Source organism: Leptidea sinapis, chromosome 25 (assembly GCF_905404315.1).
Source record: "Leptidea sinapis chromosome 25, ilLepSina1.1, whole genome shotgun sequence".
Taxonomy (NCBI): Eukaryota; Metazoa; Arthropoda; class Insecta; order Lepidoptera; family Pieridae; genus Leptidea; species Leptidea sinapis.
Window position 1 is genome coordinate 9,971,689 of NC_066289.1, and position 18,770 is coordinate 9,990,458.

Here is an 18,770-nt window from a genome sequence, read left to right on the forward strand (position 1 = left end):
GGATTTTTCTAATATGTATAACAATTAATGACAGAGAGTTTAGACAGTCACATATAGGAATTTATTATATATTTCTGATAAAATTAGTTATTCTAGAAATTTATTTATTAATACCAAATATATTATACAATATAGTGTATAACTTTTGACTGCTGTTTAGCATTTTAAAAACAAACCATATAAATCTATCACTGGGATATTTCAGCAAAATAGAATTTTCAAATCTTAAGCCATCCCAATTTTCTAACAATATTAATTAACTCACCTTTAAAACTTGGATTTAGGAGGTCTATGCGTCTTGACATGAATGCATTAGCAAACATAAAATCCAAACATGATAACAACAAGTGATACATGTCGACCAAATCATCAGCTGAATTGTGAAACTCTCCCTTCACGCTGACATAGAGACACCATGTGAACTCAAACACTGCATTTGTAGTGCACGGCTGGAGCCTACAAATAATATATTATTAAGATCAGTCTCCGTCTGGCTATTTTTGAAGATACAGTCGTATCTTCTGTTTGGGCTGCCTGTACTACTTCTCTCTTACTTACCATTTTGTGACAGTCTGTTCATTTTCTATATGACTATAATATATGGTTAGAAAAGAATGTTCAACAAAGAAAACTCAAATGGAAACCTTAAACAATATTTCATCATGACATGATAGAATAGATGAAGCCATAATATAACAACAATGTAGGTATTATTTAAGTAAAAATAATGTTTTTAAATTTAATATAATTATTCACAGATAAAATAATTACTTAGTTAAATGTGATAATGATAATGTGTGTTGCCTGAATGTTGTTCTGCAGTGGCCTGCTTATTTTCACACTCCCATTCAGGGGCCACATAATACTGTTGCATCATTTTACATATTATATTATTATTTGAAATGATTTGTAAATCGATGTACTTAAATGTACATCTTGATATGAGAGTGGCAATGAGTTTCTTGGTACTTCTTCTCAACCTAGCTCAACCCTTTATGAAGATTCAATAAGTTTTTTTTTTTTTGACATTCATAAGTTTCATTTCCGTGACCTACATGAATAAACTGATTTTGATTAGATTTACTTTTAAACCCAAGCTGGTTCAATTAGGTAAAATAATACTATTTATTAATAATAAAAAGGTTATAAATAGTAAACAGCAGTGAGCTCACTGCTATTTATATACCTTACAAATATTTATGATGTGTCCATAAATAGTACATAATATTTTGAAAACATGAACATTCCAACCCCGTATTTTATTTTGATGGCCCTTTACCAGGTCGCGACCTGGCAAAAGGGAAATGCTGTGATATGCAACACAAGTCTTTACATGTTCTACTATCCACATAAGTGTATGTACTGATTACAAATATTATTAATGGTAGTTTTTAACTTTCAAGGAAGTGAGATCATATTTGAATTTGTATTAAAAACTAGGCTAGCCCGCCAGGTATAATAATAATTGTAGGTACTACTAGTTACTTGATTACAACTCTACAGCCTAGGAAGATCTGAATTCCAAATGCAGACTTAAACATTCAATTATGTTAGAAATTAGAACAACTTTGCAGTTTTATGTGACATCACTGGACGTTATCACCTGATGGTCAGTGATACACATAACTGCCCATTACATTCTTAAAAAAACCTTAAATTCTAAGTAGCATGTCAAATACACTTGTTACTTTAGGACATGAGATGAAATGAAACATGAAGTTACTAAATTTCACGAACTACTGTACCCAAAAACACAAGTTATGACTGCACTCAAATTATCACATAAAGTATTACATACAGCTATCATTAGATTGTTATGTTTGTCTGCGAAACATTCATGTGTAACAGCTGCTACTCAAGTTAAGTGCTAATCTAACTTGTGTTACAGATTAAGCAACATCTTTGCTTCACAATAATTAGGCTCTTGTGACAAATGTGTTAGTTATTCATAAAGTATGAAAAATACTTACTTCTGTTTTTTACTCTTTGAATTAGATTTAACAGGCTCAGTTGTGAGCCCAGAAAAAATTTCTTGAAACAATGGTTGAAATTTTCTGAATAATACAGTAGAAACTGCAAACTTGTGCTCCAATCTACCAATTCGATCCTTGAAATCAGCTGGCATCAATGTCATGTCCATCCAATTTTTTATTTTGTTAAAAAACTGAATTAAACTGGAATATTTATGAATGAAATAATAAGTTTTATATTTTAACATAAAGGGATGGATATTTAATATGTTTATATTATTATACCTTATATTGCATAATCTCAGTAGCCTAGTCAGACTAACACAATTTCCCGCCACTGCTTTGCCTGTTTCAACCGTAGGAGTAATAGCTGTACGACATGCGACATATAGGGCACATGCCATCCAGTGTAAAACATCTCCCTTAAAAAGTATATGAAAATGTGTAAAGTATTCTAAACATATATCAAGTCCTTAGTTAAAAGTAACATGTTGCCTCGGAGCATAAGTAAAATCGTGCAGAACAGTACTTATGGTATATTTACAAACCAAAAATACATTTGTTTTGTATTAATACTTACATCTAGAGTAAAATTTCGCCTAATTTCGGCAAAGGATTGCTTTGATTTTTTCGCTGCAACTGGGTCTACGTTTAACTGCGAGCACAAATTGTCCAATGCAGCAATCCAGTTTTCATCATTATCCTCCGGTTTTGACATATTTATATTTATTATCAATGAATAGTAAATACCATAAAATCTTAAAAATTGATTTTAAATATACAAATAAAAGAATCCCTCTTCCCTACAACTTATCCCGATTTAGTAGGAATTTGACAGATATTTGGCGGGAAGAACACAAAACACCCACGACTCACACATGCGTAAGCACACCACAGAATACTCAATACTCTGGTCTCTGACCACTGTATTCTGTGACTCAACGCACAGCAGTAAGACTAAGCTCGCACTGCCAGTAAACATAAGTCTGAAAACGCAAAAAAAATAACACATAGCTTTCTATACAAGCGCACGCATTAGCGACTTTTTTCGCGGTTTGTAAAAGAGCGTTTTTTTGTGCCCCTTAGTATTAGTATGGTTGCGCACGCACGGCGGTAAACCGCATTCGGTTTTCTATACAGTCTCAACTGGGCGAGCGCAGAGGATTGATCTTTAGGTGATATTGCCTTATGAAATGCTTTTATATTGTAGATACTGTTTTTATATTGTAGATACTGGCCCACAAATTGTAATAATTTTTCAAAAGTACCAATGGACATTCTGTAGTAATTAATAAACTCATCGGGATGCTGCTGCACGTCGTTGTACATTTTGCAAAAATATCCTTTCAAATGTCTTTGATCTGTTAATGGGTGTACCCAGTACCTATGGTAGCGCTGTTTTCGTTTTCGTTTTCATTTTTCTATTTTGAAAACCAAAGCCGCAACACATGCTGCTTGCTAGAATTCCATGGTGATACTGGAATAAAGTTAAGCAAAACTTGCGTGTGCTTACATTGTCTTTAAGCACACTTTTGCCGTTCCGTTGTCAGACCGCGAATGATATATCCATATGTTTAGAATGTAACTGTATCGACTCGTGGATCAATTCTGGATCCTGGTCGGACGGGATTTTAAAAACAGATGAAAGAAGGATTACAAAAGATGAGTTGAAGAGTAAATAATTGTAAATCTTACCCAAAAATAAAAAAAACGTCGCAAAATAGCATCCCACAAAAAGGTAAAACTAAAACCAAATCTGTATGTAACTACATAAATATTATAGTTTTATGCTAAAAAGATAATAAAATGTCCTCACCTCGCACCTAAGAAGTTTTACTGCAAAAATATTTACAATATAAAGTTCCAGGAATTGGCCACCCCGATAGGGTAAGTGTTGGACACATGTAATATTTTATTTAACGTAGAAAGTAAAACTTTTTATAGTTATTTTAATTAAAATGTATTTGGTTTTAAATTTACTTTAACCGCTGAAATCTTAAACATTTAACTTTCTTTTCAAAATTAATATTTCTTGCTTGTTTTAAACTGCGTTTTGATTGTGAACACCTCCTGCTTATTGCTTCACCCTTGATGATAGACGCACAGGCTTTACAATCAGCCGAGTCAAAGGAATGTGACCTTAACTGTGAAAGTCCAAGTTTGGACTATGGACCATAAGATCCCATCAGGTCCCAGTGGTTGATCGCATGGACACGAGAAAATCGGAATACCTGTGACACGCCGAGCCCTTTCCTCCAGCTAAGGAATCTGTACCCGTCTTCACCGTCAGGGTAATACCGGACTACGACGGCGAACAAGATCGACCAACCATAAAACCAACGACCCTTGCTCCTTTTATTATATTATTTTTATTTCCTTAATAAGCATACGTTAAATGCCGGTACAGGTTTTAAAACCCTCCATCACCGTAGCATAACTCAAACGATCGAACTGTGGTACATCTTATTTTCGACTGCCAAACAAATTTCTGTTTAAAATACTTGTGCTGGTTAGTGAAATCAGTGATACAAAAAAAATATATGATTCTTCATCCCGCGCTCCTCCACTTGATCAGTCATTAAGGGACAAAAGAAGTTTTAAACCAATTTATAATTCTACCTAACCTTCTAGAAAAAAACACAATGTTTGCGGATTACACTTCACTCATATTCAAAGTGAAAAGAAGCCAAGTTTTATATGATGAAGTAAATAATGCTCTATCTGATATCGTGTACTGGTTTAGCGTCAATAACCTATTGTTAAATAGTCATAAAATCAATATATTAAATTTACCGCGCCCAATGTCAAAATTGAAGATGCGAATATTTTATTAAACGGAATGTGCTATATTTCTTAGCATTACTCTTGATTCCAAATTACAATGGGATCCTCATATTGAAGGAAGGCGAATAGGCTTAGTTTTACAGTATACTTTAGTTATTTTCATAGTATTAAGTCCTTTAGAACTGCAGGGCAGTGCAGCCTACATTCATAGCATCTTTGTGCTGCAGAAGAGGGCTATTCACGCTATTTATTATAATATAGGTCGTAAAGAATCATTAAGAGAATTATTAATGCCTACTGCTCGGTTAAGTCAAGTTAGTAAGTCTTTTATTGAGCGCACATCGCCATGCTTTTACAATATGATCCCAGAAAATGTACAAAACAAATGTCTTACGAAATTTAAAAGAATTGTTTATGTAGGAAAGGTTATAACATAAATGATTTTCTTAATGATACTACAGACTGGAAATGGAGTGGACAAGTTCTTTAATTATAAATGTTTACTGTACGATATTACATTGTAATCCGCATTTTAATAAAATAAAGCCCGCTGAGTTTCTTGCGTCCGTTCTTTTCAGGTCTGAGGCAGTCTATTTGAATGGTTGGTAGTTTTTGACGTTCAATAAGTAATTTTGTATCCTATGTTGAATATCGTTATATCAAATATTTAATTTGAATTTTAAATAAGAATACAAGTCTAACAGTATAAAGTAAAGTGAAGTGTAGTGATTAGTGAACTATGAAAATATGAAAAGCATAAAAATTCAATGATAATAAAAGACTTGACTAAAGGTCTTAGTTACCAAGTCAGAAAACTCCAAAAAAGTGATTAACTGTTTTTTTTTTTTTTCTGTATACTCTGTGACTCTGTGTTTACTGATCTCCAAAATTATATTAGTGTGTATTATTTTTTAATTTTGATGTAAATAAAGTACACAAATAAACTATATTGTAATTACTTTTAGAAATTTTGTGAAAATGAAGATGAAAAGTAAAAAAATGTTTCGTGTTGTATACAATTGCAACAACATTTAGTTTTTGTTAGTAGTAGAAAAGTACAATACATAATTTCTAAATTTAGTTTAAACTTTGAACTGTAATTGTATTTATATAATCATGTTACGAAGATACATCCATCATGCTTCCGTTATGTGTAGTACTAAAAAACAAGGAATGAAATTGTGTAAAATGCTTAATCCGAAAAATAGCCGGTAAGTTTTGTATTTAACTTTAAATTCAAAAGGTACTTTTATTCTGAGGTTATGTTTATATTATATTATTATTATTCTAGACGATGGCTTCCATCAGAATCCATGGGTATCAGTGCATTACCAACAGTGAAAAGCTTGACAAAAGTAAAATATGAGCCTGATAATCGTGGTGTTAGAAGACTAGCAATGTTGAATAAATTATTTATGAAGTATATCACTGATATTATGTCCACTGGCACAATTTCTATAAATATTGTTGGTCATGGAATAGAAATATCAAAGGTAAAGAGATTTCTAAGTACTGCCTTCATTAATGAAATATATTTGAAAATATTTTATATTTACTTAAACTAAACTTCTTACAAAAATCTTACATAAGTAAGATGATTGTTAAAAGTTTATAAATAAAGTTTTCTGTAATTATTCACTTGAAAGTAAATGAAAAATTTCTCAAATTAATAAAAAAAATAACATTATCATTACATATTAAACTTTTAAATAGTCCTGCTAAAAATCATAAACATAATACTTGAAAGTTGAATGCAATGCTTCCTACATCACTCCTACTAGAGAGAGTTTATGGGGAGTCTAGAAATTTATGAATAAAATTATGATTTTATGACTAACTTATAATTTTTTTTCCTCAAAAATTTGTTCAGTATGTTATAATGAACATTTTTATTGGTATTCTTAGAACAATGGTGTCAACCAACTGTATTTACTTAACTTCTTCACAGTATCTACTGAATAGCACAGAATAACAAATTTAAATTACAAATTATGTGTATTATGATAATAATGAACTTAAAATGTTTATTTCTCATTAATGCAGGTTAGAGTTGCTCCCGATTTTAAAACAGTAAATGTTTATTGGTTATGCAAAGGGAATCAGTCAGATGATGAAACAGAGGCTTTGTTAAATAGATCTGCAGGACCCTTGCGACAGGAATTATCAACACTCCGCTTAATGGGGGAAGTACCTTACATTTGTTTTGTCAAAGGTTTGTAATAAACAATATTAGTATATAACTTTAGCAAAACTAACTAAATTCACATCTTTAACACTCAAGTATTAGTGAATCTGAAAGTTAATCTGGTTTTGAATACATTATAATAATAATATTGACACAAATTATCTTGCCCCAAACTAGACTTAGCATGTACTATGGGTACAAGACATTAATATATTTAGTACAATATACTTACTTAAACATATTCATATTCATTTATTTGCTATTAAATGGGGTGGTACAAATTTGGTCTTACAATAGCTTAAAGTATCTCCTATTTAGCCATTACCAATAGCATGCAAACTTGGTCTTGGGAAAAAATTTTATTACAATATAAATTAATTTATTTTATATAACACAAAATTATAATTTTATACAATACAAAAAAAAATATTAAAGTCAAGATAAGAATAATCCACTTACAATGCAATGTCAAAATCCTTTAGTCTTTGTGGTCAAAAAACTCTTCTATTGAATAAAATGTGTTTTGAAGAAGCCAACTGTGTAAGGATACTTTAAATCTTGAAAAAGGTAACAACTTAAATGAATCAGGGATCTTATTGAAAATTTTCATGCCCATCCAGAAGCAATTTTTCTGAAATAAAGTGCTATGCGGAACAAATCTAGTCACTAACCTATCAGCTTACGTAAGTCTTCTAATTCTGTGGGTCATATGCATTTGCGTTAAGTATAGCACACTGTGATTTTCCTTTACAAATTTTGCCATCTCGTAAATATATAGATTCGGCAGTGTCAATAGTTTCAGTGACTTGAAAAAGGGCTTGCATGAAACGTCAGGCTTAATACCACAGATTGATCTGATGCTCTTTTTCTGTGCAATAAATGCTTTGTTGTTGAAGAGTAGCCCCACAGTATGAGACCATATCTAAGTATGGACTCAACATACGCATGTTAGGTAATTAAGGCCGTTTGTCTCAAACTAACTTGAACATACATAGATATATATTAACATCCATGTTTCCGTAACAAACATCAATATTCTTGATTACTTAAAAATAGAGTAGAGCTAAGATAAGTGACATGCACATGTTAAGGTGCTTAGAAATTACGCGCGGCAAACCATCGAAATGTAATGCGCGCGGTGAAGCGTTCATGCCGCGGGCCGAACCATTCGCTGTCAGTTTTTGAGACCGCATTGAAGTAGCTTCTGTTGTCCCAGTTGGGATGGTAGCAGTATTAGTGAACTGGCTTGAGCGACGAATATGTTAAACTGGACAATTAACAATGAAATTGACTGTTTTGATACTCAAACAAGGTATTGGAGGCTAGTATAGGAGTCTCTAGGTGCCAGAAATTTTAAGGTTATTGCTAATTTCGTTTATAAGTATGAACTGGTCTGTCTAGTTGTCATGGTCTGTTCAAGCTAGATCAGCTGCGCGCGGCAACACTGTTAGATCGATTTAATCATCAAAATTGCAAAAAAAAAGACCTCTACAAAAAATCACATCGGGAATGGTGGGATCTCATAAACCAAAAGGATGTGTATGCCTTGTAATATTGACAAACTTTTTACACAAATTATCTTGCCCCAAGTTAAGCATATATAGCCTGTGTTATTGGTTACAAGACAATGATATATTTAATGCAATATACTTAAACATACATATATTCATATAAACATACATTTAAACATCCATGACTCGGAAACAAACATCTATATTCATCATATAAATGCTTGCACCTACCTCTAGCTTAGTAGGTAGGATCGCTAACCACTCAGTTATACAGGTTGTCTTGTATATAAATAACCTGGTGGGTTGATGTGATTTGAACCAGTCTCTAGCCATCAAGTTAAATAAATCAGTCTAATACTTAGTACCTGCTATTCATTCTCTGAGAAATGGCACACTAAACCTGAAAAAGAATGTGCAGCCAACAACCAAGTTAATGAAGTAGACAGATGGCTCAAAAATTTAAGCAAATGCCTCAAATCTTCTCTGATAATATATTTTAGTTATCGGTTATTATTAAGCTGAAAAAGCAATCTAGCTAGGCCTCCTCAACCAGGGTGTGTTTTTTGCATGTGCATTGAGACAGTTTATTGTGGATTGTTGAATGATTACATGGATAATGTAAGTTCTTAAGTTGTTATTGACTAAACAGATGATAGGAAAACTATGTATTTATCTGAGACAGATTTTTCAAATTTTTTGTAATATTTTTATGAGTAAATTTGCATTAGCAAGATGATACAACACTATTGTTAATAGTTATTTGGTTTCAGATAAGCAAGAGGCACAGTTAGTGGATTTAGATCGGCGCTTAGCTTTAGCCGATTATGGTGAGGATTACACACCAACAGAAATAGGACATCTGTTGAAGTCGGAGTTCATGTTGAATATGAAGTTATCACCGGAAGTTAAGGTATTCTTTGATTTTACTTACATTTTTGTCTTATTAAGGTTTCAGAAAGCTATTTTATGAAATGGTTAAAACCTTAACATTTATCAAAAGGTTAGTATATGTAGCTGATTATGAACACAAGTGATATTTTTGGTGCCCTTAAAATAATGTGTGTTAACCTTACATTACAAAAATCAAATCTTATTGATTGAGGGCCATTTTTTAGTGTGGCGTATAGGTCAAAAATGATATTAAGGTTGCTTATATCATTTTTATCTTAACTGAATAGTTTGCGCGAGAGACACTTCCAAAGTGGTAAATGTGTAACTGTAACTTCTAAAATAAGAGAAAGATAAAACTAAAAAAATACATAATATAATTTTAACATTACCTTGAAAACTTCCACCGGACGGTTCAGTTTTTTTTAATATGTCATAAATCGTAAACCGCAATTTACCTTCCATTCAATCAACTCAAATATTATTATTATAAATGTACTTTTATATTATGTTACTTGCTGCTACGGAACCTTTCATGGGCGAGTCTGACTCGCACTTGGCCGCTTTTATCTAATAAATTCAACCGAGGTAATGCTAGACATTTCACCCTTAAGTATCAATGTTGTGATGGAACGACAATATGAGATGGCACATAATATATCACTCATTCTACACTATAGCATCGGCTTAGATGTTGCGTGGCATCCTGACACTCAATGAATCTTTCAAATTTTGTACATACACTTCGTGTTATTTTACATTGAAATTAATAAAATACAAAATACTTACTGATGATATGTGATCCCAGTGTCTTTCTTATTTCATGTAGTATTATTTTTACAAAGTTTTACTATGCAACCCGGCATTTTACTTTCAATTATTAGCAAAGTTTACCAGAACATGTGGCATGGCAACGTCACACATTGTTCAAGACTGGCTCGAGTAGCATTAGTTGCCGCACTTTGCGACTACGCCTGCGGTATGTAGTTCAATACTAAATCTAAGAGCATCGGTTATTTTGTGATTGTTATGGGCCAAGCAATTATAAACTTTTGAATGTTACTGTTTTGTTGTTTCAGGCAAAAATAAAACAATTGGAAGAGGAACATACAACATTACAAAATAATGCAATAGAAGATGACCCAATACCAGAAATGACTAACAATGTGTACGGTCTTGATCATAACAAAATTATGGCCAGGTACACTATTTTGTAGAAGTTATTTATTTTTGGGTTGATTTGATTAAGGGTCTAATAAAGTATTAGTATTGTATGAAAGTTTTCTATTTATTGAATATTTTGGTTGATTGCTTATTTGTAGTCCAGTTGTATGCTAAAGAAAAATGGCCGCCGTCAGCTAAATCCAAATAAATACTAATTAATTTTGTCTTTAAAAGCATTGCGCTTTGTGTTATGGCTTTTAGAACCAAGAGCAATTAATAAGACACCCGGTAACAAATTATCTCTGGTGTTTTTGTCTACGGATATATGGTAGATATTGGCAGATTTTTGATGGCTATCTTGCCGTGTACTAGTAGCATAGGACGGTGCAACACTTGCCGTGTTCACTTGTGCAATGGAGCACATGGGGCGTTAAATTTAGAAGAATATGCTTTTAGTGGTAATGAGTGTACGGGTCATTTAATGCTAAGTGATCACCGCTTAAACCAAACTATCTTGCAACGCCACTATAGTTATTGGAATGCTGCCAGTCTTTAAGATATTTGTGCGCGTTTTTAAGGTACCCTAGGTATAATAATTTACATCGTTTTTTTTTTTTTATAAAAATATGGGACGAGACGAGAAAGTCATTCAGCTGGTGGTAATTGATGTGCCTAGGCCATTACAATGCAGTGCCGCTCAGGATTCTTTAATATTATATTATTATCATTGCGCTCGTCACCTTGAATCATTAGATGTTAAGTCTCATTTGCCCATTAATTTCACTAGCTATGGCGCCCTTCAGACCGCAACACGAGTAATGCTTAAACAGTACTGCTTCACGGCAGAAATAGGCGCCGTTGTGGTACCCATAAACTAGCCGGCATCCTGTGCAAAGGAGCCTCCCGCTGGTAATAGTTGTGCAAGAAAGAAATTTCCTTGAAAACCGCACTATAGAGAACGCAGCACGGATGATATTTAGGTACATATTTGTGTGGTGTTGGCTGCAATGATGAAATTGGATGAGGTCAAGGAGCTTCGGAACATTATTGGTGATAACTGCGGTAGAACACAATACGTCTGTCCGCATCATCAAGTGATCGAACCGTTCACCCACAACAGCTCGATCTCTGTCGAAGTAAGCAGGTCTAATGATTCAAGCTGAAACTGGGGGGCAACATCAAGGAGGGGCAACATCAAGGAGGGGCAGTAATTATTTTTCCATTTGTGGCCTCACCTGCGCTTACCAATGCTGCACTGCGCAGCACTGTTCCAAGACACGATGGCTATATTAAAGAATTCCTTTCAAAGTGAATTTGCAATAGGCGAAACTTTGTATAAAAACTCAATAAAAAAAAGTAACTCAAAGTATTCAAAAAGCAACGTTTATAATTTAGACAATTTAAACGTCTAGATAGAGCCAATGCTGCTAGACAACCAATGAAAACAGGCCAGGTTTAATACTTTAGTGTTGAATTTCGCACTAAAATAAAACCACCATACAATTTTTTTATATTTATATTTATACATTATACATACTCTATTGTTTCAGTTGGAGCAGGGGTTCATTGTCCGTCTGTCACTTAAGTATATAAGTAATTTCTAATATCTTTGATAGGTTATTAGCATCGCGAAAGAAGTCTAAGGAAGCTTGGGCGAACTTAGAGTCGGAGTCACCGGTGATCTCATATAGAGCGACAGAGGTTGCGCCTATGAAGATAGATGTAAGGGAACAAAAGAGAGAAATAGCGGAGTTCCTCATGCAGCGTCAGGTAATACAGAACAGAATCAAACTCAAATATTTTTACTCATCTATTTTGAAATGAAATCTTCTTTAGCGGCGAGCACTTTTCTTGGGATGGGTATAAAATGTTAAACTTGCGTCAGGACACGTGGCCTGATCGAAAATTTGTAAGACGTCGTTGAAATTATGGATGAAACTTGATTTTTCTGAGAGATAAACTTTTTTATGTAAAATAATTGTAATAGTTCTGAAGTATTTAATTGTCTATGTAATCTAAATTGTCATTTTTGTGTACGATAGCGCATTATTTTGATAAATAAACCAATTCGTGCGTAATTATTCCCTAACCATTCCAATATATTCAAAAATGCACAACGTTAATGTTTAATTTTTCACTTCTGCCGGCATTCCCGGAGTGCGAACCGTTATTTTTTTATTTGATTAAATTAGAATATGTATGAGTTATAAAAATAATGTAATGATATAATTTATTTACACAAATAAAACTGAAAACAAAATTTTATGAACGATGCGGGACTCGAACCCGTGACCTCTCGCGTTCCTTGCGAGTGCACTTCCAACTGTGCCAACCTTTCGGCCGGTTTCAGTGCTCAACCGACCGTCGGTGCGTACGTTCCGTGCTGACGATACGTATTAACCAACCGTCGGTTTGTATCATTCAGTGCTTTCCTGACCAACAATTTGATCGGACTGGTACAGTCGTACACGAAATGGACGTGATTACGAATTGTTTAATTGCTGCTTATTATCTTCGTAGACTGTTTAGGAACAGAAGACGTAGATAGATATCATGTTCACCCAATCGTCGCCAAGAGAGCATTACAAGGGTAATTTACTTATGCTATATATCAGCTTGGTTATAGACAGTCTCTCAAAGAAAAATTTAAAGAAATAAATATTATGAATGTTCATTGTCAGTACATTTATGAAAATTTAATACCTATACGTTCACAAAAATCGTCACCTTTTTGCTCTTAATAGTGATTTTCATTATTATACCACTAGAAATAAGGGATTGCTTGTAACTAATTCTAGTAGGCTTCATAAGATACATAATAGCTTTAAGGGTAAATGTATACACTTCTATAATAAAGTCCCAGTTCAGGCATTATCTATAAATAAATTTAAATGTTTTATAAAAAAAATGGCTCTGTCGTAAATCCTATTACTCCACTGCTTAATATCTTAATGACCGGTCAGCCTGGGACTAGATTGTGATTATTTTATTGCGATAGAAATTGTTTCTTTCCGAAGCGGTAGTAGTATCTAGTAGTTATTAGAAATGTCATCAAAAAGAATTCTAAAGGAATCAATTTTGAGAAAATAAATGCCTTTTATGCCTTTTACTATTATATACCTATTCATTATTGCGCGAAGAAGAGGAAAACATTATTATTTACTTCAGAATGTCGATCAGATGTTTTGATGAATTATAGGCGAAATTACAATGCAACTTGATACATCAAAACATACTTCGAGTTCCAGCATTGGTAATCCTGTAGTGGTTCGCAAAGTCGATCTTCAGTGATTATGTTCAGTAGGAAATCAGTTTTTAACGACGATGATACAGATATCCGTACGGTCGGTCCATCGAACGGTGCAGGAGGTCAACTCGCAAAATCGACATCGATACATTCGGAACGATACGATAATACCCCGAATATATCGCACCTACGCTACTCTAACAAATGTTCGTATTCCATATCGTTTATCGTAACAACATCGTAACCATAGACTAATATTTTGATTTTTTTACGATGTTAGAGTGAATGAATTATGCGCGAACCTTGAAAACCTAAATATTATCTGTGCTATGTCGCTGTTATGTGTCAAAGGTCAAAACATAGTTAAGGCGCTAAGGATCATGCCACACTCTGCACCACCAATTTGCATCATTTACACAAAATGTAAATATGTATTCTAAAATAATGTAATGAATAAAATATGACCATTTAAAATTGAATAAACAATACAAAACTTGCGCCTAATAAAATGTAAAAAAAATAACTAAACCCTTCTTTCGACTTCATTGCGGAAATCGAGCACGAGTCTCGTGCCAGATTTTGGCGACACAACACGTCCTGAGGATGCCTCGTGTAGAGGCGAAACACGTGTCGAATTGTTTTAAAAACAAATATTGGCGGAATTAACACGAAAGAAAACTTAAATCATTTGTATAATTATGGATTTCCGCAAAGTAACGCCTAATTCAACAAATATATCTATACAACTTGAAACGATAATAGCAATTACAGCCTAGAAGGTGTTGAATTTATCGTAAAAGTGACGTTTGATTATTTGTCAAATTCGAGTATTCGTCTCTGACACTTTCAACTAAGAGCCCTACTCTTAGGACCGATAATATCGAAAAATGTTTCGTTCGTTCAATCATCGTTTCGACATTGAATACGATGTAACTAGGAGTAGGATTCGACACGACTAATGCCACGATATATCGAATATCGATTTTAGGAGTAGGCGCCCAGCACTGAACGCGTTCATGTTTCCTAGCGCGACCAAATGGCACGCATGCGCACGCGCTCGACCGACGGTCCTCGTACGCAGTGCGTAGCAAATACGCGTGTGAAGTCGGTCCAGCACCGACGGTCGGTGGAGCACTGAAACCGGCCTTCGAGTTGACTTTCATGAGATGACGTATCGTTCATAAAATCTTGTATGCTTTGTTCAACTCTCAGGTTGTGGCTTCATGTGGTGAGAAGTGGGTGTTATCACTTTAAAAACTATTATTTAAACCTTATATTATTACTAAATTATGCATTATAATATTTTCAAACGTAAAATAGCTCGAGGGGTATAAGTTTTTAAGGATTTTTTACGCCAAAGAAGTAGATATAACTTCTTGCGTGCATACATAAGTACACACACACACTTTCTTTTTCAGATCCTGCAGAAAAAGCTTCATAGAGAGAGGCGGAGTAAAGAAGTGATCAACCACGAACATGAGGATGTCACGAACGAGCACGTGGAAGATATAGATGAATACTGTGACGATTATAAAGACGAATATGAATTGGAAACTATTAACGGATACGTTAAACAATAATCAGTTAAAAACTGCTGTGTTTTGTGTTACAAGTAGGGTTGCCACCTTTTATTAGAAAAAATAGAGTATATCTGATTTCAAATGATTGTGAAACTGACGTGGCAGTGGGCAGGGCACATAGTTCGACGGACGGATGGCCGTTGGGACAGTAAAGTCCTCGAATGGCGACCACGTACCGGAAGACGCAGTGTTAGTAGGCCCCCATCTGATTTCAAAGTAGGTAAATAAAGAGTACGGACTTCCAAAAAAGAGTACTCATCATTTATTTTTAAATATAATATTATTATAAAAATTAAATGTGTTTTTATAGTAAACATTGTGTAAAAAAGAGTATTTAAGCATACTCTATTAGTATCATTGATTACAGAGTACGCCTACATGGTATAGAGTACATACAATCTATTTTAGAATACGGTTGGCAACCCTAGTTACTAGTACTAACCTGATAATGTGTTTGATGAATATATTACATAATATAGTAATGTAGAGCTGTGATGTACAAATTAGTTGTCTTTATAGAAAATTAAAAGCTGTAGGTATCATAGTGTGTTTGACAGAGTAATATAGGTATAGTTACATATCAGTGAAAAATATTGGGAAATGTTTGTAATTAATTATTAAAATGAGTTTTAAATATTTCTTCGGACATTATTACTTTTATTTGTTTCCATCGGCTTTATCCACGATTCATTGGTGTTGATACCGACTAGTTTCGAATAATTTGGAGGTCCTTCCTTACGTCAAGATGAATGAAGTAGTTGAGAATTTAATTACTAACAGAAACGACAAGGTATGGAAAATGCAAGTAAGGCTGTTCAGCTTCAAGAAGTGAAGATGGGCACGGAATCTGAACACTCACACCGATGAAGGACCTCCGAATACTCCAGAATTTAAGAGCTCCTTAGCTTAAGTAAAGAAAATCTGTATTAAATTATAGATTATTATTATTATTATAGACATACATACAAATAAGTCTTTTTATCTTATCACTATCAAACGAATATATTATTCTTTGCATCACTATACTGAACATTGATAAAAAAAACAATATGGCGCGTAACCAAAAAATCGTGACGACATTGCTATAAAATTTATCTGATACGTCGATAAAGAAGTTTCAATTAAATCAGCTTAGTAATGAATAAGTATCTGGGAAATAGAACAAAGGAGGAAAACATAATATTATGTTTTAGCGGAAATAATGATATATTATTTCTACATTTCAGGTAATAATCGCGGTTTATGAGATGCAGTCTCACTTTCACACTAACTTACAAGCCAAAGTGCGCCATTCACACTCGGCTGGTTTTGTTGTTGCTAATTCTCTTCGAACCCAAGGATTGCTGTTTTAATAACTCATAATTTAAAATGTTCTCATTGTTGTGAATTCCCATGTTTTATTAACGGAGGCGGTTTGAGAACATTTCGTCGTCCTGTTTTCCGCTTCGTTGCACTTATTATACATTCATTTATTTACATCCATAGTATTTGTGCACATTGCTGTAGTTCAAAGACATGCATAAAAAAATAGATCAAATGTGAATTCATCACACACGTATATCCTGATCAAATTTAAAAAGGCATACCTACTCGTTACTTTGACATAAACTTAGAAACATTCTCAAGATTTCAATAATTCTTTACAAATAAACATTTTCGACCTTACAAATAAACTTTACTATGCATAATCACATATTAGAGCTAAAACGCTCATTATCTCTTCGATAAAGCTGACGTGACTTATAGTAGCTAGCACGCTTCTATAAACCTACTTTAAGCACTCGAACGCAAAAAAACATGGCCGACATCGATGAGCTGTTCGTTAAATAGCTTCCCGCTCAAAGTTGTTGGATATCCGTCATAGATTGACAACCGAATACATAAAAAAATTGATCAAATGTGAATTCAACACACACGTATATCCTGATCAAATTTAAAAAGGCATACCTACTCGTTACTTTGACATAAACTTAGAAACATTCTCAAAATTTCAATAATTCTTTACAAATAAACATTTTCGACCTTACAAATAAACTTTAAAATAGAATAAACCAAGGAAGTGAAAAATCTTGCCTATCGCTGACAACACTGTCAATACAATGAAAATTCTGAAGTCTTCCGAATGTAACCTTGCAAATAAAGGCGTGAAACGTTATACGTCCGAATAAACTTAACAATCATAAGCGAAATGTCTATTTGAAAATACTTTGCATATTCTTGGTTTATTCTCAGCTATGAATATTTTGTATGTTTATTTGTTTGGCCGTTAGGATATAACTTTATATAGATATCTATAAATTACCTGGTTTATTTGGTTAATAAACAGAATTAGGTGCAATTTCCTGCAATGGAAGTCTAAATTTGTTTTTTTGCTTACTGCGTGAAGTCTAAATTTGTTTTTTTAACCTACATTGTCATTGAATTCTGGATTTTGAAAGCAAAGGCCGAAATGTGACAGCTCTGTACGGTCGTCAGAATTTCAGAATACTGATTCAGTGTTTCGTGGATGTTAATATTTTTTATCTAAGAAGAGGAAAAAGAACGTACGGGTCACCAGATGGTAAGTGATCAACGCAGCCTACGCTCTTGCAACACCAGAGGTATTACAACAGCGTTCCGTATCTTCAGTGATCTCAAGTGAGGACTATAGAAGCAAAAAGTTTCTTTCAGCAGAGACATACATCGCCCGCGCCGGTTTAAACGGCATCCTCAGAACTGTTATCTGCATAACAATACCTACATGCTAGAGGCATTAAAAATACCATTGATATACAGAAAAAGCAGTAGGAGATATCTCTCCTTTACAGTTTAGGTGAACTCCAACGTTTACGGGCTTGCGGTTCAATTAATATATTATGGAGATATCCCGTCAAATTACTTGAAACTAAAGCTCTGTTCAAACTGAGGCTACTATCGCGCGGAACGCGGGAGCGAAGTCGCTCGCGCTGATTGTGTCAGCTAACTTGTATGAACGTGTTCAAATTGACGCGAGTAGTCGCTCAAGTTGAAGCGAAACAAGAGCGGGACGCCCGGCGGGATTGTTTAATCACACAAGTATGATGTTTCTCCACTGAAGAACCAAAAATGACACGCGGTAAGTCGCTTCAGTTGGAGAGGGAGCGAGCGAATTGCTCTAAAACGCGTCCCGCGCATTATTCGCCTCAGTTTGAACAGAGCTTTAAAAGTTAAAACACACTTTTTACATCATGCAGGCCTAAATTCCACGCTTATTGTTTTTGTTTCTATTAAATCAAGCGAGTAGTTTTGCAGTTAAATAATTAAAGCAATTTTCGTTTCCGCATTATATTTTAAATGTTTCATTCACTAATTGATTCGGCGCGAAATGCCCACGTGACGTCATAATATCGTGAGCGAGTGGAGTGTCGTGAAGAAGCAGGGGTGGGACATACGCCTTAAAGTGACGTTTTAGGAAGACTGTAG

General features: G+C 34.0%; 2 protein-coding genes across 5 annotated transcripts in view; one reads left to right on the forward strand and one right to left on the reverse strand.

Annotated features, from left to right (window-relative positions):
- LOC126972153 (retinoblastoma-like protein 2) overlaps positions 1-2,805 on the reverse strand; it is a 30,096-nt gene extending 27,291 nt beyond the window's left edge. For all 3 annotated transcript variants that reach the window (XM_050818743.1, XM_050818742.1, XM_050818744.1), the window contains exons 1-4: positions 2,551-2,805; positions 2,256-2,392; positions 1,971-2,174; positions 266-456 (exon numbers count right to left, since the gene is read on the reverse strand). In XM_050818743.1, the coding sequence (XP_050674700.1) occupies positions 266-456; positions 1,971-2,174; positions 2,256-2,392; positions 2,551-2,688 (670 nt within the window). In that variant the 5' untranslated portion in view covers positions 2,689-2,805. The remainder of the gene's footprint in view (positions 1-265; positions 457-1,970; positions 2,175-2,255; positions 2,393-2,550) is intronic.
- A 2,861-nt stretch (positions 2,806-5,666) lies between these two features.
- Positions 5,667-16,301, forward strand: LOC126972180 (putative ribosome-binding factor A, mitochondrial). Of its 2 annotated transcripts, none has more exons than XM_050818808.1 (7): positions 5,667-5,794; positions 6,046-6,247; positions 6,798-6,966; positions 9,221-9,360; positions 10,418-10,539; positions 12,119-12,272; positions 15,168-16,301. In XM_050818808.1, the coding sequence occupies exons 2-7, from the start codon at positions 6,068-6,070 to the stop codon at positions 15,327-15,329; spliced, it is 927 nt and encodes a 308-aa protein (XP_050674765.1). In that variant the 5' UTR covers positions 5,667-5,794; positions 6,046-6,067; the 3' UTR covers positions 15,330-16,301. The 2 variants fall into 2 exon arrangements, with proteins under 2 accessions (XP_050674765.1, XP_050674764.1); XM_050818807.1 differs by having other exon boundaries at positions 5,678-5,965.
- Positions 16,302-18,770: the final 2,469 nt, after the last annotated feature.

What these genes read in the sequence shown, in the direction of transcription:
- LOC126972180 (XM_050818807.1), top strand. Translation starts at nt 5,871, where the DNA reads ATGTTACGAAGATACATCCATCATGCTTCCGTTATGTGTAGTACTAAA. An exon ending in AGTTATCACCGGAAGTTAAG is followed by an intron (nt 9,361 to 10,417) that starts GTATTCTTTGAT and finishes TTGTTGTTTCAG; the next exon opens with GCAAAAATAAAACAATTGGA. An exon ending in AGTTCCTCATGCAGCGTCAG is followed by an intron (nt 12,273 to 15,167) that starts GTAATACAGAAC and finishes TTTCTTTTTCAG; the next exon opens with ATCCTGCAGAAAAAGCTTCA.